This window comes from Podarcis pityusensis (genome assembly GCF_964106645.2).
Source record: "Podarcis pityusensis genome assembly, chromosome: 3".
Lineage (NCBI taxonomy): Eukaryota > Metazoa > Chordata > Lepidosauria > Squamata > Lacertidae > Podarcis > Podarcis pityusensis.
In genome coordinates, this window is record NC_138026.1 from 100056363 (window position 1) to 100084297 (window position 27935).

The 27935-nt window shown below is 41.2% G+C and overlaps 1 protein-coding gene across 2 annotated transcripts in view; it reads left to right on the forward strand.

Annotated features, from left to right (window-relative positions):
• The window catches only part of EML4 (EMAP like 4), an 89824-nt gene that overhangs the window by 15864 nt on the left and 46025 nt on the right, over positions 1–27935 (forward strand). The window contains exons 2-7 of one of the 2 annotated variants that reach the window (XM_081000500.1): positions 1369–1551; positions 16816–16945; positions 19307–19486; positions 24117–24245; positions 25303–25328; positions 26200–26232. In XM_081000500.1, the coding sequence (XP_080856626.1) occupies positions 1369–1551; positions 16816–16945; positions 19307–19486; positions 24117–24245; positions 25303–25328; positions 26200–26232 (681 nt within the window). The remainder of the gene's footprint in view (positions 1–1368; positions 1552–16815; positions 16946–19306; positions 19487–24116; positions 24246–25302; positions 25329–26199; positions 26233–27935) is intronic. The other variant, XM_081000501.1, reaches the window with a different exon arrangement.

Genomic DNA, 27935 nt, shown 5'->3' on the forward strand with positions numbered 1-27935 from the left:
TCTTGAAATGATCAACAGTGGGAGATGTGAATCATACACCAATATGAGTAATCTAGAAATAGACCAGTGATACTTTGAATTGAGTCTATGGTAGCAGATTCGCTTTAAGTACTGATTCCTGAGTAATTTCATCTTTCGGTTTGTTTTTGTGTGCTTTCATTTGATTATTACAGGAGTGTCTTTAAATGTGTTTCTGTGTTGCTCACTAGCATCATTTACATTCAATTTTCTGCTCACGAAGAACACCAGTTGTAACTGGAGCAGGATGGTATGAGAATAGGGGCATGAGCCAGAAATTAATGTTGTTCAGCAGGAAGGATCAGGCAGGTGGTGGTGGGGTTCACTTCCTCAAATTAATGAAACAATAGTGGTTAATTTCTTTCTATGGCTTGTATCCAGTCTAGCAATAAGTAACAACCCTGTCAACACAAGGATTTCTGCTTATGCAACAGGACTTCTCACTGCGCGCCATTTAAAACCGTTTTGGGGGTTCACACAACCCCCCGGAGCAGATTTAGGGGAGGGGGCAGGGCAGGTGGAGGACCGTTCCCACTGCGCAAGAAGAAATCCTTGCGCTGATTGAACACTTACTTAGCGGTCCTTTGGATACAAGCCAATGTATTTTTGACCCAGTGACCTCAGCATATTCCAAGGGCAGGTTTTGAATGTCTACTTCATATAAGATATCCCCTAAGATCTCAAATTGTCGTTAATAGCGATGCTCTATTCAAGTTGAGATTCTGCATTTCCAAAGATTAAGATTCTATAGACGGTTCATCCCACTTTCTTGTTCAGGAGCCACCCTTAAAAGAAAATTTTAAGTCTGATGTTTAGAGCAGCTTCAACTCAGCACTGTGTCGGATCACATTTGCGTGGCACTCTACCCATGAGATAGTCCGCCGGGAGAGGCGATTTCATCAGTTCCTTTTGCAGAGCCCTGCTGTCCTCCTGAAAAGCTGCTTCAGAAGGACAGAGGACCGCCAGCACTGGGAGCTCTAAGGGAAATTGGCAAAATCTAAATTCTAAACAGTTCTGAAATGTCCATTAGCAGTGAAGCTGTTTAAAGCTGCCCCTGTGTGGTGGTCATAACACAAAGCCAAATGTGTTAGAATTGAGCTTCTGAGCCTTTCCTTCTGTCGGGCATTTTTGCTGACTTTACATTCTATACTGTGGCATTGCTTATTGGTGTTAAGTGGACTGGTTATTTTTCATGCCGATTTTGCTGCCTTCCACTTTGGGCACTTTGTATAGAAGGGGGCTGGGGTATAAACATGACTAATGATTTATTTGCATTTATTTCAAAATCCTGCACAAACAGAGCTTTAGAACGTCGCATGACTTTCCTTCTGATTATTTCTTTCTTGGCAGATGACAGCATTTCTGCAGCAAGTACATCCGATGTCCAAGACCGCCTTTCGGCTCTTGAACTGAGAGTGCAGCAACAAGAGGATGAAATCACAGTGCTGAAAGCAGCTTTGGCTGATGTTTTGCGGCGCCTTGCCATCTCCGAAGATCATGTCGCATCTGTGAGAAAATCGGCACCAAGTAAAGGTAAGGGAGGCCTCAAGTGCACATGGTTTGGCATTCATTTGGGGGATGTTTATTGATTTAAAAAGAATTTGAGAGTGGTGTACAAAAGCACGAAGGGAAAAGAAAAGCTAATCCACAGAACACATTTTAATAACAATCATTAAAATATAAAGCAAGGCAAAGGCAAAAGAAAACCACACAAATGAACAAACAAACAAACAAACTAAAAAGCAGACTAAAGCAGCCATCAGTTCTTGTAGAAGATTAGTGAAGCTGATTGATCTTGACCCAATGCACCATAGGAATGTAAAAGGCTGCCTTATGCAGAGTCAGACCATTGGTCTATTAGCTCAGTATTGTCTGCACTAACTGGCAGCAGCTCTTCAGGGAAGCTGAGTGCATTTTTATTAATGTTCTTAATTGTTAATCATAGAATTGTAGAGTTGCAAGGGACCCTGAGGGTCATCTAGTCCAACCCCCTGCAATGCAGGAATCTTAACTAAAGCACCCATGACAGATGACCATCCAATCCTCTTAAAAATCTCCAACGATTCAGAGTCTACCACCTTCCAGCAGAGTCTCTTCCAGTGTCAAACAGCTCTTACTGTCAGAAAGTTCTTCCTGAAGTTTAGTCAGAATCTCGTTTGTTGTAAGTTGAAGCCATTGGTTCGGGTCCTACTCCGCAGAGCAGAAGACAGACTTGTTCTATCCTCCATGTGACAGCCCTTGAGATAGTTGAAGATGGCTATCATATTTCTTCTTAATATCCTCTTTTGCATGCTAAATGTACCCAGCTCCCTCTATTGTTCCTCACAAGGCCTGGTTTCCAGACTCTTGATCATCTTGGTTGCCCTCCTGCACACATTCCACCATGTCAATATCCTTTTTAAATTGTGGTGCCCAGAATTGGACACTGTACCCCAGATGTGGTGTGACCAAGCCATAATAGAGCGATACTATGACTTACTTTGACCTGGACACTAGAATAGCATTAGTTTTGACTCATTTTAAGCTTGTAGTCTGCTAAGATCCCTAGATCCTTTTCACGTGTACTAATGGCTACTGGTATAGCAGTCACTTAGAATTAACATAGGTAGGGTTGATAGAGTGGCTAGGGAAGCCCAGCCAGATGGGTGGGCTATACCGTATTTTTTGCCCTATAGGACACACTTTTTCCCCTCCAAAAATGAAGGGGAAATGTGTGTGCGTCCTATGGGGCGAATGCAGGCTTTCGCTGAAGCCTGGAGAGCGAGAGGCATCGGTGCGCACCGACCCCTCTCGCTCTCCAGGCTTCAGGAAGCTATCCGCAAGCCTTGCAAGCCCCGCGGGAGTTCCCACGGGCTCGTAAGGCTTGCGGGCGGCAGCCCGGAGCACGGGGCGCCCTCCGGAGGATGTCCCGTGCTGCGGGCAAGTGTTCGCAAGCCTTGCGCACCCGCGGGAACTCCCCCCGGGTGCGCAAGGCTTGGAGCGGCAGCCTGCAGCCCGGAGCACGGGGCGTGCTGCGGAGCACGTCCCGTGTTTCGGGCAGATGTCCGCAAGCCCTGCGCACCCGGCGGGAGGTCCCGCTGGGCTCGCAAGGCTTGCAGGCAGCAGCCTGTTCTGGGGGCTGGGGTCGGGATAAGCTCGGGCTTCCCTTGCGCCAGCCCCGCGCCTGGGGGGGGGAAATAATTTTTTTCTTCCTTTATCCCCCCCCCCAAAATCTAGGTGCGTCCTATGGGACGAAAAATACGGTTAATAATAATAATAATAATAATAATAATTGGTCCTTTTCCCAAGGTGCTTACTTAGAGTAGACTCACTGAATTAACTGGGTCTACGCTGAGTATGAGTAACATTGAATAGCATCCTAAGTTCATTGGCCAGACTATGGCTTAGAATCTTCTGTAATTCACCGAAATTCTGTGGCAGCTTGCCAGCAGGTTCTTCACAGACAAGTTGGCATGGATGTTCCCTCAAGGCAGAGACTCAGAAAACCACAGACGCGCTTTCTCTAACACAACCTTTCCCAACCTGGTGCCCTCCAGATGTTTAGAACTGCAGTTCACATCAGGCCCAGCCAGTTTGGCTGCACTGGTTGGACCTGATCAGAGTTGTAGTCCAGAACATTTGGAGACCACCAGACTGGAGAAGACTGCTGTAAGAACTAGTTTGTGAGCTGTTTTCAACATGATACTGTTGAAAATGTATGAAGCTGCTCTCTATATGGACAGAATATTTGTCCATCTGTCTCAGAATTGTCTATTGTGACTGTTAGTGGCTCTCTAGAGTCTCATACAGGCATCTTTCCTAGCCTACCTGCAGATTTTGTGACCTTTTACATTCAGAGCATGTACTCTACTGCTGAGTTGTGTGCCTTCCTCGTAAAAAATATGAGAAAAGCTAGCGCTAGCAATGAAGAAAACAAAGTGTGCGTGTTGGGGGGTGAGGAGGATTTTAGAAGCACCTGTAAAATGCAATTTGCAGATTTTTTAAACAAACAAACAGTAATTTTCTTTTGCAGTCTTGCCACAAATTAGCAGTTACTTCACCTGCATACTATAATATTAGCAATGGCAAGAATTGCCATGCTGCATTGTTATAAAGATTTATTGGCCGTATTCCACAGTAAGTGTCTATTGTCATTTGTGGATGCAGTTAATAACTTTTCCCAGAAATGGTTTAGCGGCACCAAGAAAGCTATACCGCAGAGGTAGGTGCTAGTTCCTCATTACTTGCTAATTTGGGTCATTCATCTGGCTCTACTGATAGGATATGAAGGAAATACTTTGCCAGCAAATAATCAAATGCATATTTGGGCATGGTACAAAACATCACCGTCGTAGCACTAAGTCTGCTTCCTGTAGGCATTTGTTCTTCCCTCCCCATAAAATAAAAAAATATTAGCGATATTTATTCAGTCCAAAGCGAATGAAAATGTTTCAGCTATTGGAACTTTGCAGTAGTTTTGATGCATAAAATGGGGAGGATTCACAATACCTCCGGAGCACATGTCTGTACTTAACTTGAGAAAAGCTAATGTATGGAACTCCTTGCCACAAGCAAAACTCTACAGTAAATATGTTAGCAATTTCCAAAGATAAATTAAATATCAGTAAAAAAAAAAAAAGTTAGTAATTCCCAGGTGGTTGCACCAAATTCTAACTCCCATCTGCCACCATTTTGTTACTGGTGTGCTTCAGTAATTTCTATCTTTCTCAGGTGGGTCCTGGGGGCAGAAAGTTTGAGAAACCCTGATATAGGCCACATCTTGTATTCTTGTGCATCATTCATCAGTAGGAGGACAGCTGATATTTCATCTGTAACTCATGGGACATACATACCACAGTTTATTATATGTACTATAATTTATGCATTGGCTGATACACCATCCATAATATAGCCTAGTGAACTGATCAACAGATCCACTGGAAACTGTTTGGCACCTGAGTGCCCCAGGTGAATTTTATTATATTAAAAGCTTGTAACTTTTATGTTAAAAAACCACCCAGGTCTTATTGGCTTTCTGTAGGCCACCTCCTGGCCAGACACTCTTTCTTTGAAACCTATGGAAGGGTGTCCTGATATCTTGTCCTCCTATGGGCTTAATAATGTTTTTAAGGTAAGGGCAAGAAGAATAGAGAAACCTCAAATCCAGTTTCCCGGTTTCCCACAGGCACCTGAGGGACCACTGTGAGAACAGGATGCGATACTAGATGGGCCATTGGCCTGATCCAGCAGGCTGTTTTATGATTCCAGTAACCCCTCCCTGAAAACTTTTCACTGTAGTTCTGCCCTCCTGCCCTCACAAAAGTGGGAGGGAAGGAAACAGCCCTCCATTCACAGTTTCATGAATGTGTGGGTTTTGTCACAGCATTATTTAAGGTATCTCTGTTGATCAAGGAGTTAAGCTATTATGTGTGGGGGAGGGGTGGTTATTTATAAGTACTTTGCATCTAGTTTAAAGCAGGCCAAACAGAATGAATATAATGAGTTGGCTGAAGGCTGTAATCCCACCCAGAAAATGCTTTTGATGAAGTAAGATGTTATTATAAGAGGATCCATGACAAGTACATGAAGCAAGATGGCATTTATAAAAGCAAATTTGTTGTTTTAAGAGCCATTAGCAGCATTCTAGTGCCTTTTGTTATTGGCAGCAGTTACATAGAAATTCTTATTCCAAAGTAGAAAAGCATAATAAATGTTTGGTCCATTAATTACAGGAGCAGCAGGCTGTTTCAGGGTCTTAAGAATTAGATGGGTAGCATGAAGCAATATTGTAATCTTGTGTGGAAAGTGTGGGCCACAATTAAAATATATAATATATGCAAGGCTGAATGCTACTTGGGTGTTGGTTTTTAAATGTACAGTGGTACCTCAGGTTAAGTACTTAATTCGTTCTGGAGGTCCGTTCTTAACCTGAAACTGTTCTTAACCTGAAGCACCACTTTAGCTAATGGGGCCTTCTGCTGCCGTGCCGCCGGAGCACGATTTCTGTTCTCATCCTGAAGCAAAGTTCTTAACCTGAAGCATTATTTCTGGGTCTTTAACCTGAAGCGTATGTAACCTGCAGCGTATGTAACCTGAGGTACCACTGTAATTGTCTTTACATGAATGCCTTGCTTGCAAAGCCACTCACGTGTTGTTCGTGTTATATTCATTCTGCATATGGCCCTTGTGCTGGCAGCTTCTTGTAGCGACACAAGAGCTCAGTTCAGACGTCACACCAAGCCATGGTTTACATGAACCATAGTTTAGAACCCAAACCATGATTTGTATTTCCAAACTATAAGATAAACCAGAGTTTTGAACTGTTTGTCTGTTTTGGTTTTCCGTCTGCTCAGCTCTTCTGCCTGCAGAAACAGCTGTACCATAGAGACATAATTGTGGCTGTGTCTACAGTTTGTCAGTTCAGATGTCAGTCATGGCCACCATACTTAAGATTCCTTTGCCATGGTTTGGCATGATGCCCAAAGGAGCAAAAAAAGAGAAGACAGGTTTTATCTCAGACTGCTTTAAAAACCAGCCATGCTATTTGGCTGATTGGAAGAAATATAATTCCTGTGGCCAGCAATGCTCATGGCAAGCCTTCAGGGGAAAAAAGAGTTCAAGAGAGAACTGACAATTCTGTTTCTATTAGATCCTTAAAAAGCAGATGGGTTTTTTTTCTGAAAGTCTCAGTAAAAGAAGAATTTTATCTTCTGCAGCATCAATGCAGCAAAAATTATTTCTGGAAGCAAGCACATTTTAATTTATCCAAATGTCATTTTGAATTTTGGGTCATCTTATGTAGAAACAATATTTATTTGAAGAAAACTAGAGAAAACTGAATGGATTCAAAATTGATAATACCCTCTTCCCTCCCTGCACTCCACCTCAGAAAACACTTATAAACATAAAAGGTCAATTCAGTTATTGGTGTAGATTTTACAGTACTGTACCTAAATAAAATAGGGTGTAAATACTGTGACCAGGAAAGATACTTGAAGATTCTGAAGCAGCTGTTATTACTTGCACATTATCGATGGAAACCACTTCAGCCACTGTGCATTTAAACTGAAAATATATATTAAAAAATTGGAAGCAGAAATCTTGCAACAGAACATTAATTTGGAGGGGAGGGGAGCTTCCAGAAAATTGTCTGGCAAATCACAGAAGTTAGTCTAGGTCCAGCAATATTTCAAAGTGATTCATGCATGATTAGCCAGTTACCCAAGTCCAGTTTGGGGAATCTTGGTGGCCTGGCCACAGTTCAAGCTACCATCGTGGCTGAGTGTATTGTCTAGAGTCTAGACCAGTCGTTTACCTCATTGACTGAAAATTGCAAGGGCAACACTCTTTGGATTGGCTGTACAACCCAAGGTAATCCGCAGGTACTCCATGATTTTACCTACAATGCCCACTTCTCTCTTGTCAATCAACCAGTTGGAACATCAATTACGGTCAATTTCACATGTACAAGCGTCACATTTCTGAATGTCAGAAACTTGGTTTAAATTGCCTTTCCTCAGTCTGGTGATCTCAATATGTTGCAAGACTCTAACTCCCATCAGTCCCTGTCAGCATGGCAATGGTCAAAGGTTATAGGGATTGTAGTCCAACAACATCTGGAGGCAACAGGTTGGTGAAAGGTGGATTTTTTTCCAGCACATTGTGTTTCACTGCATCAACAGTTGCACAGTTTTGTTCATTCTACAAGTTTCCTAAGGATGCATAAATCTGCATATGCAAGCCAGAAATCTACAGTTTCCGTTTCTTTTCTTCCCTTTTATCGGTTGCCTTAAAATGGATGTGTATGCATTCTGTGAAGTACTAAACTGGAACGAACAAACAAATATGGAAGGAACAAAGTGCTAAGTTCAGTTTTATTTCCTCATTCGCACTGAAGGATTGTTTCATCATATGCTGAAGACTCAAAGTCTGTTTCTTTAGGGGTGATTTTTTTCAGTACTGAGTTGTCTTGTTTTGTTATGCTGAAATAATTTTAATTAATCTGTCTTCACCCTCTGTTTGTTTAAGTATATTTTGTCTTCCGTGTCCTTCTCAAATCCCATGACTTTTCAGTTCCACCTGCATGCAGTTGACATCCAGGTCTACTGCTCTCTCTTTCACTTCCCCAAATTATCCCCCTCACCCCAATTCTGCATCTCTGGTATTTCTGCTTTGTTGCTTTGTTGTTGTTGTCTCAAATGCAATCTGTGCAAAACTGAGCTTCCCTTAGTTTCTCCCAAGCTTTCTTATCCTGTGCACATTCTTTATCAATTCCTTGGCATCCACTCTGTGGTACAAGCACGCAGCCTTGACATTAGCTTTGATTGCTTTCTCTCTCTTGCTTTTATTACCCATATCCAGTCTGTTGCCAAAACGTGTAGCTTCTTCCTTTTACAGCACTGCTAAAATATGGCCCCTTTTCTCAGTCACCTCAGCAAAAACTCTGGCTTCCTAGCACCTAGACTAAAGTAATCTTTTCCTTTCCTTGTTATTCTCTTTCATTGTTTCATCTTGGTCCCTCCCCTTCTATCCAGCGCTGTCCTGCAAAAACCAGTTTGCAGAGACCTCTCTTTTTTCTTTGATCATACAACACACTGTCTTAAATGGCTTCACTGGATTTCTGTCATCTGGATCCAGCACAATCCCCCATGTCCTTGCCTTCAGAGTTCTCCATGGTCTTGACCCAAGTCTCTCAGCGCTTGCATCCCAATATATCCCTGCACCTGAGCTTCTCTCCTCCAGTTCTACCATCCTCCAGTGGATGAAGATCTCTTTCTTCAGCCAAAAGGCTTCATACTTCTCTTTCTTGCTGCCTGCTTGGAACTGTCTCCCAGAACACCTGTCTTGCTTTCTTCACATTTTCCACGAAGACCTAATGTGTAACTGAGCTTGCAAATAAGCCTAAGTAAGTGTAATTGAAATACATTGCTATCAATGTGCAGATGACATGCATCTCTGTTACTCCTTTTCATCTATGTCAGGGAAGCGAAGTGTCTTGGAAGAGGGCAAGGAGCCGAATGAGTGCTAATAATTTGAAGCTTATTCCAGACACAACAGGTGCTCCTGGTTAGAAGAGAGGTGGATTCTGGATTTGTTTTGGGATGACTTTTAATGGATAAAACTAATTAGCGCAAGGATTTCTGTCTGTGCAATGGGACTCCCACTCTTTGTCCAATACCTCCCCCCCCCCCCCATTCTGGGGAGGAGAGGAAGTCCTGTTGCACAGACAGAAGTCCTTGTGCTTAAACCCTTTGTTTTGGATGGGGTGTTAATCCCCTTGAAAAATCAAGTTTATAATCTGGAAATGATCCTGGATTTGGGGTGCCTTTTAATGTTCTAAATTCGCAATTAGATTAAAACCACAAGGTGATCTCTTAATAGGTATTTAAGAGCTAGTGTGTTGTAGCTTTTAGAGTGTTGGAACAGGAGCTGGGAGATCATGGTTCGAATCCCCACTCATTCTTGAAATTTGCTGGGGGCCTTGGATCAGTCACTACCTCTCAGCCCAACCTACCTCACAGGGTTCTTGTGAGGATAAAATGAGGAGAAGGAGAACTGCGAACGCCCCCTTGAGCTTCTTGGAGAGGAGGCAGGATATAAATGAAATAAAAAAAATTTACTCCAACCTTCCACAGGTGTACTCTTTTGTAGTATTTTTTCATGAAGAAATTATTTACACATGATAGGTTCCTATATATCCCTACCAGCAGAGGTTCATGCAGGTGTGTATTACGCAGTGGGACAAACAGAGAGGAAGATCAGCAGCATCTCTTGTTCCTGCTAGGATGTTTTGCCTTCTGGAAAGTCTCGGAATGTCAGTATTTCATGATTTTTCCCTTCACACTACAAAATGTTGGCACTTGCGTAGTATGCCAGAAAACGACAACCTGAAAGCAGCGGAGGAGGAGAAGGAGGAAGGTATACTCTGGCGCTTGTGGCTGCCAGCGAGATAGATTGCACCACAGCTGGTGTCTGGGAAATGCATTAGGACCTCATAGGGTGTCAAAATATATGTAACATAAGACTGCAGGCCTGGAGTGCATGTCCACAGCACACACAATGGCACTAGTTAGAGACTGCTTGGATTAAGCCTGCATTTGAAGGGCAAGATGAAGGCTACTGCGCCCCCTCTGAAAAGGCTGCTTCCAGGCTGAAAGCCTAGCGTAATGCATCTGACCCCAGAGGAAGATAAATGGACCAGCTTCTCTTGCTGAATGTGGAGGCAAAGAGCTGAGAGTTGGCTTAGATGGAATCTCTAATGGCGAAAAATTCTTTGCGCTCTGTGTGCGTGGAGAATAGGAGAGTATAAGAATGTGATATGTTATCTATCTCCCACATAAGCACCGTTTCTGGAGATGTAAATGTGTGTCACAGCTGGATGGAATTGTCTTACAGGAGAAGTACAGCCAGGGTTTAGTTTACATTTGAATGAATGTACAACTTTTGTAGCGACTTTGAAACTGGATGTGTCCCCCCCCCTCTTTTCCTTCTTTCTTTAGAGGTTTTCCTGTAATATCACCTAGAAACAGAATCATTACATGTTGATTTGGGGAATATGTTGACAAATAACCAAAACATTTTTTGAGTAATGATCTGTGGTACAGATTTACCCCTTGCAAATTGCGGTTTTAAAATGAGAAGATCTCTCCCCTTCCTGTTGTTCAGTTTCCTTTCTTTATGTGCTTTAACATTGCCTTATCAGTACAAAGGCTGTACCAATGGTTAATGCTAACCAGGGTTTTCATTCTTAACCAGGGTGCGTACCCTGGTTTCAGATGAAGAATAGAACTTCCTCAAAGTTTACAAGGGAAGAAACTGAGGAGTCTTGAACCTACCTCCTCACCCTTGTGGGGAACCCCTGGTTGTCTTCTGCATTGAGTTTAATTATTTTCTAAACAGTCACTCAGAATTAACATTTAGCTAACATTTCAATTGATGAGAGAGAAAGGATTTTGCACAGTTTTTTGGAAACTCCCCAGTATTTTCTAAAGAATTCAGTAAAGAATGCACAGGGAGATTTCATGCATGCATTTCTTGATTGGACCTGTGTTGGATTTGAGAAGCTGGTTAAAGCCACTCATTGCAAATGGATCTTGCAATGGAGAATTACTGGTAGTATATTTTATTCTTAACTGCTCCTAGATGCTAGAGGTCGGTGGCCATTTAGTGGCTTCAGAGATGCTCCCAGAAGCAATGGGATGGATAGTGCCAGAGTGCTTCTCTTTGCATTTCTTTTGTAATGACATGGAGAGATAAGTGGATACCAGATGCTTTGGACACTGCCCAGGAAGTATGAAAAGCGGAAGCGCTTCTCATTCACACTTACTCACAGCTGCCGTTTCTATTTTAATGTAGAAGAGCCTACATTTGTTTCCCTTTTGAAGAAATTATTTGTGAACGTAATAAAAAAAAAATCCCTTGATTATATTTTTCAGTGAGTATGAATTATGAGTAAAATGATGGACTTCTGATTAAATGTGAAAGATGCTTCGATTTTTGTTTTTAAAAATTATTCATAGGATGAGTTTTGCATTAACACACATATAGAGGCCATCAAGTTCAGATAGGGAGTTGGGGTGGGGAGATGATATGAAACAAACCAGTTAATCAACAGTTTATGTGCCTACAAAATTGAGTGTTGTGAAGTATGTCACAAATAAAATAACCGACCTGACCATAGCCCTGTCCCTACAAAACTCTCACTCTCTCAACTGACAGGATCAAGCCAACTATCTTAACCACATGTCACGCACAGTGCCCCCTGATGTCTGAGTGCACAGTGCAGGTATCTGTGCAAAGTCTTCTGGAATCTAGAAGGGTTCCAGATTTTGTGGACACCGTCATGCATACAGCTGTATACGTGAAAGCTTCCTCACTGCAGACATGCTAAATATGTAGGCATCAGAAGGTGAGGCAAGCTAGCATTTGCTAGTAAAGGTTAGTCGGTATGGCTGATCTGTTCATGCACTGATGGAACATGTGCTTCTTATGAACAGTGCTAATATTTTTAGTTAATCTGTGGGATTGGTTGGTCCATCAGCCACTCATGGCAGACAGCATATCGGAAATTATGAATCATAGGCTGGAGCAGTACAGTCATACTTACTTTTTGATAAAGCTAGAGAATCTGATATCCCACCCCGTGCATTGAGTTTGTGCATTTGTAAACATTAATTAAGGAAAGCAAACAAGTACATTTTACACCGCCGAATATACTTTTGGTGTAGCAGTTTTTCATTAAGGAATGCAATGCTACTATTATGCATTTGCATTGGCGCTAAAGAATTACTAAAGTATAGTAATAGCCATATTTATAACATATGTTACGTATCAGGGCAGTCAGGGATTTGGATGGCAGATTTGTAGCAAAGTGGAAGTTTTAGGGTATGAAAAGTGAGGTTTGGTTTTTAATAAAGTCATTTAGTGTGTAGCCACGAGGTACTGACAGCTTTATGTCCCTTTTCTTGCCTCACCCTCATTATGTATGACCACCCGGTTCCCTTAATCTCTGTCAGTTCTATCCCGACTCTTCTTGATCTTTCTTCCAGTCCCGTGACACTGAGCTGTCTTAAAGCTTCCAAGGGTTTTCATAGTAGCTTTCTAACGTACCCTGTAGTCCTCCTGTCTGTAATTTTTCTGTGAATCTAAAAATGCATATTCACCATTGTTCTCTAATGGTAACCAGTTCTGCCCATAACACCCTGTAGCCTGCAGGTTCTTCTCTGGGTGCAAACATTCTCAAGTTGTTCTAGAGTGAAGATTGTAAGATTCAGGTCAGTTCAGACTGTGAAAAACAAACAAACAGTATTTTTTTTTTTTAATCTTTGCAAAAAGGATTGTGGAAAAAGAATGTTTTGTTAGTTTTATTATTTTTATTGTTCATTCCTTACAGTTGTATTCATTTCATGATAAATTCCATTTGCCTTCAATGTTCCTTTTTGTTGCTTTTCTTTGTACTCAATTTCAGGGGGAGGCAACTAATGATGTCTGTTATTTTTGGTGCTTTTCATTTATTGACACGGAACGTTTCAGATCGCCTTACCTTCCAGAGCATCAACCGTGCCAAATTTCAGACCGGCAGAGTGGGGAGAAGATTCCCTCTTTTCCTACAGATAATTAAAAATGCCATTGCAGGCACAGTGTTAACTCTTTTCTAAACTGAGAGGGGAAATGGGACAGGTAGGGAAAAGCACATTGTGGAATAAATTTTAAGAGCTTAAAGGAACTATAAGGTAATTGAGAAGCTGGAATTTTTGTGAGGACAAAGGCAAAGCCCAGAGGAACCTACAAATGTTCTGTTTCCCAAAGAGCAATGTTCATGCATTCTTGCAACAAAATTAGCCTTAATCTTTCTCTAGCCATTTCTGTTCTCTGATTATGTGCCTGTAGGAGCAACATAAAAGGTTTAAAGAGGGCTTTGTCTAAATCTATGTTATCTTTCATTCACACACACATACTTGACAGGTTTTTAATGAAAGGGGTCTCTCAAGCTTGGCAGATATTATTCTATGAAAATTATCAGAATGGAGATGGAATCCATTATCTGTGGAAGACATTTTCACTACTTTGATCTCCAGCAGTTTGGCTCTAATCCTCATTGCCCAAACACAGGATCTCATTTTACATTCAGCTTGCATCTGGCTCCTGTCCTGAGCCAAAAGATAACACCGAGAGCTAGTCTAGCTGTAATGGTTCGTTCTGGTTTGGCAATTTACATGCAGCATAAAATCAGATGGTTGTATGTATAGTAAGTGCAAAAATGTTACTGTGTTAGGGCTGTTTGAGATAACCAAGTTCCGTTTGGACTTTCATAAACACAAGTGGTTACACAAGCTGGATTGCTCAGTTGTTTAGAGCATGGTGAAGGTTCCAGGTTTGATCCTCATAAGGAACAGCTGCAATATTCCTGCATCGCAGGGACTAGAGGGTCCTCAGCGTCCCTTCCAACACTTATGGTTCTATGATACATGCACATGGTCATTTGTGGTGGCTAATGCAAATGGAAAGCGTCACCAAGGCATTGTAAGATTTATGTCATGTAACATATCATTCCAGAGGGCTTATTTGTCTGTATAAATGCTGCTGACACTCAGCAGAGTTTAGCCAGGTGTAGAGCACCTTCTTACCTGAAAATCCCCTTTAGAATAATGACTTGGGTCTCAGCATCCTTGGATCATGCTTCTCATCTTGGAACAGGGCTTCCCTGCTTTCCATCCGGAGTCTGTTGATCAAGCCAATGGCTCATCTATTCCAGCATCCTGTTCTCATAGTGTTCATCCAGATGCCTACAAGTAGAACTTGAGTGGGAGTTCACTGTCCTTTCTGTAGTTTCCAGCAACTCCAACCATGAAGATGGAACATAGTCATTGTGGCTAGAAGCCATTGTGATAGCCTTAATCCCCCATGAATTTGTCCAACCTTCTTGATGGTCCTGTTGTGCGCCTTCCTGGAAACCTTTGGGTGAAGGGCCATCTAGAATTATAAACAAATATTTGCAAACAAATCACACAACACTACCTTTTATGCATCCAGCAAGTAAAATCTATCACCCAGGACAATTTGTTCTGTTGAACATCATTTCAACACAAATTTAGCCCTTTTCAGGTAATTCAGTGTGACCAAGTGAGGGGAAAATTGATGTGGGAGGCAGGGAGCGCGTGTACCAGCCCTTCCTCCTCCCGAAATTATAATTCCTACTGGTCTCTCCCACTCCATTCCCATCTCTCACATATTTAACATAAAGGTCAGATGGGGGCTTGTAAGCATGTTTAGCTGAGCAACCTTAGAAGCCTCTCCACAATCAGGAAGCCTTTATTCTTCAGTTTATATGGATGCTAGTGATTTTGGATAAATGAAAGGGGACAACATTGACATCTCCCCCACCCCAGTTCTTTCCTTTCATCAAAGCCAATTTTATTCCTCTTGAACATCCGATAAATGCCTGTTTCGGTTCTGAATTTATATATTTCCTGTGAAATTTGAAAGCATGTTTGTTTTTCCTTTCTTTCTGTCTGACAGGAAATTTAGAGCTGTGGTAGTTGTGTCCCTCCCATTCACAACTCCATAGAACTGGCAGCCTCTGAGGTATTAATCTATTATGGTAATGCAGAATGGAAGGGAGTTCACCTACAGTTCAAGGGCGAATGAAGCGTCTCAGATATAGTTTCTGCCTTTCTGATCCCTGGGAAGGATCTCAGAAATAGTTTTGTTAATAGTACTCGATGGCACCCAGCCAAAATTTCCTCAGGTTGCTGCGTGCAAAAGGAAGTTGCTTTCACTCTGAAGTGGCCAGGGCAATTTCTGTTCTCATTGAGCAATGTCTGAGCCCAAGTGACTGAGTGCACATCAGAGCTGTTAAATTATGTTCATAACGTTCCATGTGCAGTGGTAACATTTAGACATTTAAAGAATAATATCATTCGCCATACCTGGCATTCTCAACATGGTGTCTGTGGGCATCACAATGCCCACAGACACCCCCTTGGCACCCGGCAATGCCCCTGGTCCTTCCCAGTTTTTAAATGGTTTTCTGAATTTCCAGTTCAGGGAGGGGGAGTTGCCTCCTTTTTTGTGTGTCTTTGTGTAGCTGCTCTGCCTGCTGGGGAGCTCTCTTTCAAACTTTCTTCTTTGAAATTGGTACTTTATGGTGCCCACAGCAGTTTGTTAGATTGCCAAATGTTCCATCAGACTCAGAAAGTTTGGGGACCCCCTACTAAATATAAATATATTAGATATTGTCGCCATCTCCTTATACAACAGACAGGGCAGTACAAGCTATTAGTGTACATTCTTACGTATTCGTTGTCATCAGACCATATTAAGTAAATAAATGTAATGGCGAGCTGTCATGATCAGGTGTGCAGTGGGAAAATATTGCTATGGACAGTAGCTCATCTTATTAAACTGAAGCAGTATGTTAATGATGGTGGTCATGAAATAAGAGCCATCTGGTGGCCAAAACCCATGGAGGGTTTTGAAGAATAAGTTGCAAGGCCAAGTTACCAGAAAAGAGGAAAAATGACAAAGACCAGGAATCTTTTCTGTAGATGACAATGTACTCTTGTCTTCCATGGAGTCACAGTGCTGGGCAAGCTGCGTTTTAGTCTGATTTAGTGTGTGTGTGTGTGTGTGTGTGTGTGTGTGTGTGTATTTGTATTCCTAGACTTCACTTTAATTGTAATCTTGCTCTCTGATCTAGAGTATGGGGGGATCCTTTAAAAATAATAACCCAAAACAATCAAATGACATCTGGCAACCTGATGGTATTTGGTTTATTTTTATTCCTAATGATAGTCTTTGAAGTTAAAAGAAAGAAACTTTAAAGTTAAAATTTCCATTTCAGTATTTTATACAACAACAAATGCACTTCAAGTTCTGGTCAACAAGTTACTTGTTTTGTTAACTGTGCATATATAGAGTTTTGATTATTATTTTGATTATTTGTTTCTACAGTTTTCACAACCTTTCCAGAATAGGACAATGCTGAAAGCTTGGGTGGGCGGAAAAGTGATATTTATTTTGTGTGAAGGAAAAATGCTTCCTGTATAAAACGGGGGTGGGGGGAGCAAGTTATAACTGTTTTTCCAAATGGTGGTTTATTGATTTTTAAGGATATCAAAGGGCTGTTTTGCTTGGATTCTGCTCAAGTACCGTTGTTGACTGACAAGCCGGCCACACATATACCAGATGTGCAGCCTTTTTATCTTCACTGTTGTTCTATCAAAGCCAATCTCAAATGTGATAAATCTCAATTTGAATGTCAGTGGGGGATGTTTTTGAAGGCTGTTACGAATTACCTTCTCACTGTGTTTCTCGTAGGTCAGCCGGGCCTCCGTGAAGCTATCTCCCTGTCCTGCATCACTAATGGAAGTGCAGGAAGCAGAAAAGCTAGCCATAGCCCTTCCATACCAATAGCCCGAAAAGAAACACTTTCGTCTGCTGCTAAAAGGTATACCTCGTCCTTGAAACAGTAAATACGTAAACTTGAGAAATGTGGAACACAAGTCAGAGTGTACTCACTTCACAGACCAGGGTTCAAATCCCTATCCATCCAGGAACCTCACTTGTGAATAATTTGCAATAATTTATATGCCGCTTGATTGTAATAAAAACCTCAAAGCAGTTTACAAAAAGAACAAAACTGTAAAATTAACCATTGAAAAAAGTTTATAGCATTCCAAAAATAAATAAAATCACTGATAAAATTAAAACACATTTCTACATTCCACAGGCACAAAAAAAAAAAGGAATGTCAATAGTCAGTATGGGTATTATTATTATTATTGTTGTTGTTGTTGTTGTTATTGTTACTACTGCTATTACAAGTATTACTACTATTATTTGAAATTTTTAAAAATGGCTGGCTATATCACTTTGTAGCCTATTCTGCCTTTATTATCCCTTTGTTTTGCCTCTGTTTCACCTGCTTCCTGATTTAGGGCCAATTATTTCCATTTTTGTTTATCGAAAGCCCAAGGCACAAAAAAAGATAGGGAGGATAATAGAAGCTGAAGTTAACTACTTTTCTTAAACATTTGCCTGATGGCCAGAAGCTAACAAAAACATGTTTGTGTGGTATTCTGATATATTTATAGGTCCTGGGTATTCTGGGCTTATTTATTTATTTTAAAGCTTTCTATTTGTTGCATTTGAAAATCTCAGGGCTTTTCCTAGTAAAGACACAAAGCTGAAGCAGTTTCTCTGCAGGTCTGTGTCATATATCTGCCATGTGCCTATTTGCATGATGATGGTTGTTTTGATGTCTGCATTGTTTGTGGTTTAAATACAGCCTGTCCCTTACTTAATCCCTTCTGCCTTTGACCTACAGGAATGGCCTGTGTTGTTGTATGTGCAAATAAGTCCAAATTGCTGTTCTTTGAAATTTCATTGCTCTATCCATGGTGGAATAAGATAGTTTCGCAGTATAGCAGAGATGAGGAACCTGTGGCCTTCCAGAATGGCCAGTGATCGAGGAAGGTGGGATTTGTAGTCCAATGACATCACGAGGATCAGTTTTCCCATCTCTGCCCCAGGAGTTAATGATCTTAGCTCACGCATGCTGAATCTAATATTCCCCATCAAGTATGAGATATGCCATATTAGTAGAAATGCTGCTTAAATCATCAATATTTGCAACATATTTTAATAGCAAGCAGAACATCAGCGGTTCCTTTTGAAGTCTAGCTGTCACTTCCAAATAAGTCTTGATTCAGGATGTAACTACCCTGGAAGAGACAAAAAAGAAAGAAAGACAATATTTGATTCACTGTAGGATAACTGGCATGATGACTGTCACAATACCAGCAAGCAAGGGCTGCCAATACATCTGTCATAATAATAAACTTCAAAGTTGTTTTCTCTAGTGGTAAGACATTTCCTACGGTTTGTTTTTCCATACAATATTGCTTTGTCAGAGATCCTGGAAAAAGTTGAAAGTTAATTGCAGCAGTGGTTCACCCCCCCCCCCTTCTTCTTAACTTTATTTTTCAAAAATGTAAACTATACTTGCATCCAACAGTATCGCTTATGCCGATGGAAGGTATTTTGGTCCAATGGAGTCTTCCATCAGCAGAATGGGGAGGGACATTTTTTTTTGCCAATCCCTTCTCAGCTTGCAGCTTTCCATCGACTTCCAAAATCTGCTGCAGATGGTTCAGGTATCCTGTGGGAACAGCTAAGGAAATAGGATGGGGGCTGCAGGGCCAGAAATCTCCTCCTCGCTGTTCTGCTGATGGATGATCCCTGTTGGATCAAAGAGCCTTCCATCAGCAGAAAGGAAACCATTGAATTCAACCCTTCAAAAAATTCTTAAGGAAAAGAAATATGCATGATAAATTTGGGGGTGCATTTATTTCTTAAGCAATGAGACCAAAGCTCTAGTTTATTCTTCAGAACACTAAATGTGCATCTACAGAAGGTGAGGACATATAATTTTGATGATTTAGAAATATATTAGACATAAAAACTACTCTGTTGCAACTGCTTGCTTTTTGCAAAATAATAATAATAATAAAGATATGTGAACACCAGTACAGCACATAACAACCTATACTTGTGAGTTTCAGATGATTTATGTAATCTAAAATAGAGCCACTTTTTATGTTTGGTAGATAAATAAAAGATCTCAAAGCAAGCTGTTTATGAAGAAAATGAATTGCATATTTGGTTTCTGTAGCCGTTCACCTGACATATTATTTCTTTTGCACAAATGTTTTCATTGTGTTGGGTTTTCTTCCCCTTTCGCTTTTCTCCATTTTACGTTCATTTTAAAAATACAATCTTTACCTCTTTCTTATACTTTGTTTTTCAGTGGTACAGAAAAAAGGAAGGAAAAACTTCACGGACAAACAGAGAAAAAAGAGGACTCTCATTCTAATGATCAAAACCCACAAACTCAAGCATCACCTTCACCTTCTCCCCAGCCCTCTGCACAGACTCTCCCAACACACAGGCAGACCCCAGAAGTCAAGAGCTCTGCTCCAGGCAAAAGGTTTCCTAAGTACCCAAGTACACAGCTAGGAAGTGGTTGCAACGATACTAACATTGCGCTTTGCTCCCAATTAAAAGCATGCCTATGTCTTTTATAAAACCATTTCCCAAAAGATTAACATAACGGGTTGGTTTGCACATGGTGCTAAGCCATGCTTTTAGTGGCACAGCATATGTGTGAGCTGGAAGAAGGTTTAGGAGAATCTCAGACTCACATGTTGTCTCTCTGACAATGACGCTCTGCAGCCCCCAGCTCCAGTCCCTGAGAAATGGACTACTTCAGAGTTTAGGTTCACTTTTCATGAATCCTGGCTTCTTGGAACCAGAGGTCCTGGTTTATTGACAAGCTCTGGTCAGTTTCAAAACAGCTTAGCTGCACACTGTGGCTTTATGAAGCTGGCTTTTGATGAAGCACAATCCCCGGTTCATGTCTAATGGCTAGGGAGGTTTTGTGGAAAATGACACTTGAACCTGAGCCAAGAGGGGGGCAGAAACGACCCCATGGAGCAGGCCCATTCCAGGCCGTGAGCATAACTCAAAGCCATGGTTTAAAGTGACATGTGAACCAGCCAAATGAGGATAGATATTCCCTTTCCTCTTTTCAAAGGAATGGTATTCCACTGTTTGCCAGAGAGTAGCGGTCCCCCCACAAGTCCACTTCTGAGCCCCAACCCCCAGGGCTTTATGCTACAGTGAAGCATCTGGCATGAGAAGGGGAAATTCCTGTGAGAGTGATGGGGATGACCCAATCAGCCCTGCTGAGCATGGACTCCCTACTCTCAGTGGCATTTGGCCACTCAACTGAATTCTTCATTTAATGGGGAGGTGGAGGGCAAGAGCTGGCACAGCAGGAAGGTCATCATGGTGCAAACATACTGGCCGAGCCCATCCAGAGCTCCCACTGGCACATAGGCATCATGCCTGCCTTGCTGCTGCCTTTCCCCTCTGCATCCTAGTAAGAAGCCGCAATGCAGTCCCACCAGCCACTGCTGCCACCTACTCTGACTGTATCAGCCTCTACCCAACCACCCAATTTTCTTGTAAACGTGGTAGAGACACTTTCAATTTAATGAGCTCGAGCCCAGCGTTCACGTCTATGACCATAACAGAAATCCTCAAAGATTACATTTGAATCTAAATGCGTTCCATAGTTTCTGTAAACATATCTAACTAATACTTTGTGCTGCCTGTGCGTGATGGCATACTAATAGCTCTCGGGTCTGCTTGGTATAGTTTGCAAACTTTAATTTTGGCTCCTTGTTTCTCAAACAGCTGTTCAGTGTGTTGCTTTGTCTTCTTTTTCAGTCTCTGCATGGGTGCACAGTGGCCCCTTCCTCTGTTCACCAACAATATCCAGTTCTTTACACCTAGATTAACTGTATGCCTCCTTCCGGCAACTCAGGCAACCAAGCCGGTGCCCAACATATTGCTCTGCTTTCCTTTGGACCACACTAGCGAGGCTGAGAAGGGGGATCTTGTTATCTGGGCAGCCTAGGACCTCCATGCACACTGCCCAGGCTTGCGCCCTGGAGAACTCCCTTGCATCTCAAGCAATTACATTAAGTTTTAGGCTGCAATCCATTGAGGTAATTAATATAAATATCACACATAAACACCTGCCGTAAACCAGAAAATAGAACAAAGACCATTCATGAATTGAGCAACAGCGCTGCCTGTAACAAAACCACCCACGATCTTTCTGCGTGTGTGTAAATCAGCTCTTAAGTGCTGCATCAGGGTGGTACTGGATGCTATTGCACACTGCTAAACCAAGCAGCATAAGAAAGTGAGTTCATGGCTGGATGATGTGTGCATTAGGACCTCTGCACAGGACTGTTCAATGGACAGATGGGATATAAATTCCTTTCTGAAGTCTCTGCCAGTACCTGCACCATTCCTCACAGGGTGCTGGGAGAACGGGGACAATGCAGAGGCACCCCTAGACCAGTGCACTGGGCTTTTGTTATCCCCTTTTCATCAGTTTACAAATTCAGATGTTGCTTGCTGCTGTACAAACACAGGGAGTTTCTTACACCAACTGGGTCAGACTGTCTAGTCCAGTATCTGGTTCTCCAGGCAGAGGTCCTTCAGAGTCTTAGACAGAAGTCTTTCTCATCACCTGCTACCAGACTCTTTTGGCTGGAGATATCGGGGATTGAACCCGAGATTTCCCTCAGGCAGAGCATGCAATCTATCGCTGAGCAGTGGGTTCTCAGTAAGGTTAGGGCAGAGCACAGAAACAACAAGCAGCACCCCCAGTGCATTTGTAGTTCTGGGGCACACACCTCTCTGGAAGAGAACAATAAAGCTGGGAAAGAATGAACTGCTATGTCCTTGGAATAAAAATTCTCAGTGCTTCTGAGCAATAACTATATAAACTGAATATAAACAGAAACAGACTGTACAACCTGAAAAAAAGACAATGCATGTACTTTTCTAAACCAAGAAAAACTTTAACAAAAAATATACATAAAAGATAAAAATGAAACAATAATCCTTTCGCAACTGAAAGTAGCAGTTGGAACGGTCTCCGAAATTATTCAAATACAGTGGTTGTTGTTATTCTAACTTGCCGTTCTTTTTCAAGAGGGAGAAACCCCATAGCATGTCACGACTATTAAACCTTACCTTCAAAATATATCAAATTTTAGTACCCTAAAATAACTCCAGAATTGGATAATTGAATCCAGTTCAGTTGGATAATTGAATCAAATTGAATCAAATACCAGCTGCCTGACCATCTCCTTAGTTGCTGTGTACACACCATAAATTTAAAGCACACAGTTTTCCTGCCAAAGAATCCTGGGAACTGTAGTTCATTAAAGGTGCTGGGAATTGCAGCTCTGAGAGGAGCAAATTGAGTTCCCAAGATTATGTGAGGGAATAAGTGTGCTTTAAGTGTATGGTGTGTATACGGCCAGTATTGTGTCATAGGCTCTCAGGGGCCTTAAGCAAAGTTTTGTTCCATTAATTGCTACCCAATCATGTTAATTAAAGATGCCAGGCATTGGAATCTGGGACCTTCTAAACGCAAAGCAATATGGTCCGTTACTGAGAGCAGCGCCAGATAAATAACCCTTGAAATCTCTTGCTAAAAATCAGACTTAAATGCTTTACACAGAACAACCAACCACATCAGCAGTTAAGAGTTGTCAAAAAACAACGATAAGAGTTACATGAATTAAAGCAGAAATTCTAAAATTCATTTAACTTGGTGGAAGGTGCTTCAAGATCAAGGGGGGGGGGGAATAACTTTAACTCTCCCTTAACAAAGGATTTCAAGAAGATGGTTGCATCAGTCATACTTCCAAAAGGGGGAGTGGGGAGAGATTCCAGAAATTCTTACTTCAAAGTTAATTCAATTATTATAAACTTTCCTACACTGCTTGGCTCCTAAGACACATAAGCAGAATTCCTCTCACTATACTGGTCTTTCCTGCCCCTTCCTTCTCATTGCATCATTCTGCATTCCTTGAAAAGCCCGTGTTGAAGGTCTGAGGACCCCCAGCAGCGTGAGATGGGGCCCTGCAGGCTTCAGCATAAAGAGGGTATCTTGCATGAGTGGAAATGTCTGCTTATGCCAGAGCACCTTTGAACTGAAGCCTTTGTATACCTGTGACTCTTTCTGCATATGCATACCTGCTGGGACGCTGCAGCCACACATCATTTCCCGGCACCTGGACATATAGCAAAGTAGATAAACTTGTAAATGCCACACATCCAGCTTGTGTGTTTTTCCTCTCAATGGCAATGCTTCCTGCGTAGGAAAAGCATAGTGTTTGATATAGCCCTAACTAATGCATGTTTAAGTCTTTCATAAACTCTCTGTTATCTTGCACAAACTTAAAGTGGACTTTGGTCTGTTCTCCTGTCTGGCATTTGGCTGTACGAAGGCATTTGTTCTTGGGTTTAGCATATTAATCTGCCAAAGCAAAAAGAAATGTCTGTGTGCACTTTTTTCCGTAATGTTTGACTTCCTAACTTTTTTGTCACTTTCCCCCCTTTTTAGCTTCTGAAGGTCTTGCAGAAATAAACTTGCCGTTGGTAGCTTTTGCATACCATCCTTCCGGAAATTGTTTTAACTGGATAAGTTGCTAGGCTGTCTATTGGGCAACTGTGGAATTGTGATGTGAACTAGCATCTTCCCCTATAACCGTCCTGAATCTAAAACCAAACCAAATTAGAAACATGCTTTTAACAAATCTGCATGTTTTGAATTGCAGAATTGCAGATGGTGCATTGGATGATCAGACTACTCATCCATGAAAGCCTTTGTTACATTTAGCATGAATAATAATAATAATAATAATAATAATAATAAATGCAGATTGCCAAGTATGAGAAAGCATAGCGCATAATTTTAAAAAATGGCATTTACATTGCACTTGACAGTGTTCCAACATTATACTGATGAGGTTTAAAGTTGCCCTTTTGATGGTTTTCAAACATCCATTTAGATCGCTTTCTCTTATCCTTATTTCTGGGGTCTTCTGGATTTGCTTGAAGGATGTCCTGGCTTGGCCTCTCTTTCATCTGCTGCTGCTTGAGCTGCTGTATTTCCAGTACGAATTGTTACGCAGCATCATTCACTCCTGCTTTAACATCGGACATAAAATGTGCTTGTTTTCTAGTGTAAAGAGATCATCAACACTTGAAAAATCACACAGTGCATGGGAAAGTTCAGAAGAGAGTCGTAATAAACTAATGAGGGCAACCTCTGCCTCCAAATTGATATCAAAAAGTGGCAAGAATACAGACAAGTAAGTGCTTGATTCAGTGCCGAACATTTTCTCCCGAGTTAATGCTAAAGTTCTGTAAAATGTGTATTATATCATTGTGTGGTCCTTCACCCTGATTTATAACTCCTGTCGTTCTTCAGTACACAACTGATGCTCCTGAACATTAGCATTTCCCACTTTTCCAGTTCGTGTGTTACATTGAATGAGTATACAATCAGAGTATACAAACCCTGTGTGCACAAATAGTTAAGCTGTACACCCATACAGTTACTCACGTGTAGCATTCAGTGAGTGCACAATCTGTACACAAGCGTTTGAGCTTGTACCCAGTGGTTTGAACTGCATACTGTCTCACTCAAAAACTTGGGCATGTGTAGAGACAGCTTGCACCAGTGTTTAGTGCAATGTATGAACAAAGCTCAAACAATGCAGCTCTGTCTGTTGGGTGAAGCTCTGCATGCATTGCAGCCTACTAATTAATTAATTAATAAATTAATTGGAACCAAGTACTCCCCCCTCTTTAAATACTTGGCTTGGAATAACCAGCTCTTTATTGGATTGGTATTGCTTAACTGGATGTTTTAGCCTGAATTCCACAATACACCAGGTTACTTTAAGAGGAGAAATTTATTTAATTAGAGCTTTTAGATGTGTTATGTAATTGTAAAATGCCATTTTAAAAGATGTGTTTTATTCACTTTTCAGATAGATGGTGACTATGTAATTTTATTCACTATAGTTAGGTGTCTGTTCCAAAGCTTTCTTTCCCAACATAGTTTCATAACATCTAGGCCAGGCATGTCCAAAGTCCGTTTTGGGAGCCTAATCAGGCCTGCCGGGCAGTTTAATCTGGCCCCCGTGGCAGTTTAAAAAAATAAAAATAAAAGGGGCAACAACTTTACAACTTTGGCTGGCCCTCATGCATGTCCACTTCATCAAATCTGGTCCTCTTTGGAAAAAGTTTGGGCACCCTTGACTAGGCACTCAAACTAACATTTAATAACATCTTTCATTTTCAAGTTAATGTTTATCTATCTATCTATCTATATATTAATTGAACCTGCATTTCTCTCCCTAGACACAAAGATGTCATCGTCAGCCAAGGTAATTGGAAACATTTGTTTTTGAGTAGATCTTTACTCAAGGTCAGCTTGTTGCTTCTGCTAAGACTGATAAATCTATTTCTATGTCCAGTTCAGATAACTATAATAAACCTACAAGCTGAGTCATGTTTTAATATGATGATTAGGGCTTGCTTCAAAGTACAGTGGTACTTCAGGTTACAGATGCTTCAGGTTACATGCTCCGCTAACCCAGAAATAGCACCTCGGGTTAAGAACTTTGCTTCAGGATGAGAACAGAAATTGTGCGGTGGCAGTGGGAGGCCCCATTAGTTAAAGTGGTACCTCAGATTAAGAACAGTTTCAGGTTAAGAACGGACCTCCAGAACGAATTAAGTTCTTAACCCGAGGTACCACTGTATACTGCATTCAGCGGCATTTCTCTATTGGCTCCAGACCTATAAAGATGAAAAGAGTATCTGTGTCTCAGAGAAACTTTGCATGCATGAAGCTCCACCTGCTTATAAGTGGTTTCCCATTTAAGCTGCTCCACATTCACATTCCTTTGTGGGTTTGTATCTGCTGCCTTCATGCTTATAAACCAGCGAGGCTTCTCACATGTCCAAACACTCTGAAGAGCGCACATAATTCACACGAGGCTCTGGATCAGAGCGAGAAACTCCCAAGCACTCTTGAAATTGGCTTTGTCTCAGCAAAGAGGATTCTGCCTCTTGTGAATGTTGTATGCTATTCATTAAAAAAAAACCAAAAAACAGGAAAATCTACAATGCGTATATGATGTGCTATATCTGTTTCCCATGTGCATTTTAAAAATACTAGATTGGGTTTGAATGGTAGACTTCACCCAAGGCAGGAGACACCTGTAAGCTGTTTTATTTCTGTCCCATAACCAGCAAAAATGTCAACTCGAGAAAAGAACAGCCAAGGTAAGGATTAAAATTATGCAAGCTGGTTGCTTTCCTAGTTAAATGCTTTTTTGATCTTTTATTTGGCTTTTTAGTCTCCCAAAGCACATGGGTTCAACCTATTCAATTTCAATAGAAACCTATTCCTGTATTTTTTACCTAAATAATGCAATATTGTAATTAAGAAGCATCATATCCCTCCCTGCAACCCACACCCTCAAAATCTGAAATGTTAATTGATATATGCTTAATTTCCTCTTTCCGAGAATGGACATGATATACATGTACATTAAACATTATCCAGGCAATTGTCTTCTAACAGTATCCTGAAATGCCAACTAAAAGATCCTTTTTGCCCTCAGTATTCTGGGTTACAAATTGTGCACTATGCAATCAAATAACAGAAAATATCCTCCTATGGTAACAATTAAAAAAAAAAAGATTAAAGTTTGTTTCTGTCAGTAAATTCTGTCTGGCTGCTGCTGGCTTGTTGAAAGAGAGAGAAAAAACAGTGTATGTATCGTTACTGTCTGCTAAGAATATTATTCCTGATTGAGAATGACTGGCTTTGATCTGCAAATGTCACTGAAGCATGAAGCTTGAAACCTGGAGCATGTTGGCTCATGTGCATGTCATATAGAGCATAGCCATTGCATTTTTTAAAAACACACACACACACACACAAATTCTATTCTTTATGCTTTCCACAAATCTGTAGACTGCACAATTCCCTGCTGGAAGAAATCTGGGGATTCCTTTCCCTGTACTTGGATCACTTGCTTGCCTTGTAGCAGCTATCTGTTCTGTTCCGCAAATGTGTCATTTGTTTGCTTCTGCACTCCTCTTCTGGCACACTGTATGTAGATTATTATATATAGGGTATATGATATGTAGGAGAGCATAGACCTTAATGAGCTTGTGGGTTTCCCTATCCCTAGAACTTAGGACCATGTTTGGGTCCAATCTTACTGACTTACTCATTTGAACAAACAAACCAAAATTCAAAATGGGGATAATGGAGTACAAAATAGGTCTGAGCAGGTGCTGATGGGTCTGTTTCTGTTAGATCTTGCTTTTTCAGTCTTGTATTACTTAACTGTGTGCTTAATATCTTAATTAATGTTGTTGGTTAGCTGGTTTGGATGCAGACGTGAATAGCAGTTCAACGCAAGGTGTCTCATCTGATTTTCTTACGTAAAGACTGATACGTTTCAAACGGCAAGATGTTGAGAAGGAAAAAAGTGCGATTAATTGTGAAACTGAAAGGCTATGACTTTTGGTAATTGACATATTATGCCTGTTGGAGCTTTCTCTGGTAGCCTTACGACTTTATAATGCCCTTCAGGCATTTTCCTAATCTTGCTGGTATAGTTGAGAAATCATATTGGACGAAGCTGTAAATTCTCATTCCATTGTGAAACCCAGCTTTGGAGCTCTGAATGTCGTGTGTGGAGGTTAACTACCTGCCTTTTTCTGGCACCTCAAATGTGTAACACTTACAATGGCATAAGCAGTCATGCACTGGAGTCCCCTTTGTCAGATGTGTGAACTAATGGGGCACTGTCTCTCATATATATATCCTGTGTTGCAGTGAAGTGATGGACTATGGTTATCTTAACGGGAACGAACCTACATGATTCTTCCATTCATGTGCTTCCCTTTACTTGTTACTTCTGGTTCGTCTATGATCTTTTGAAACAAGGCAGCTTCCTAAATCAAGATTT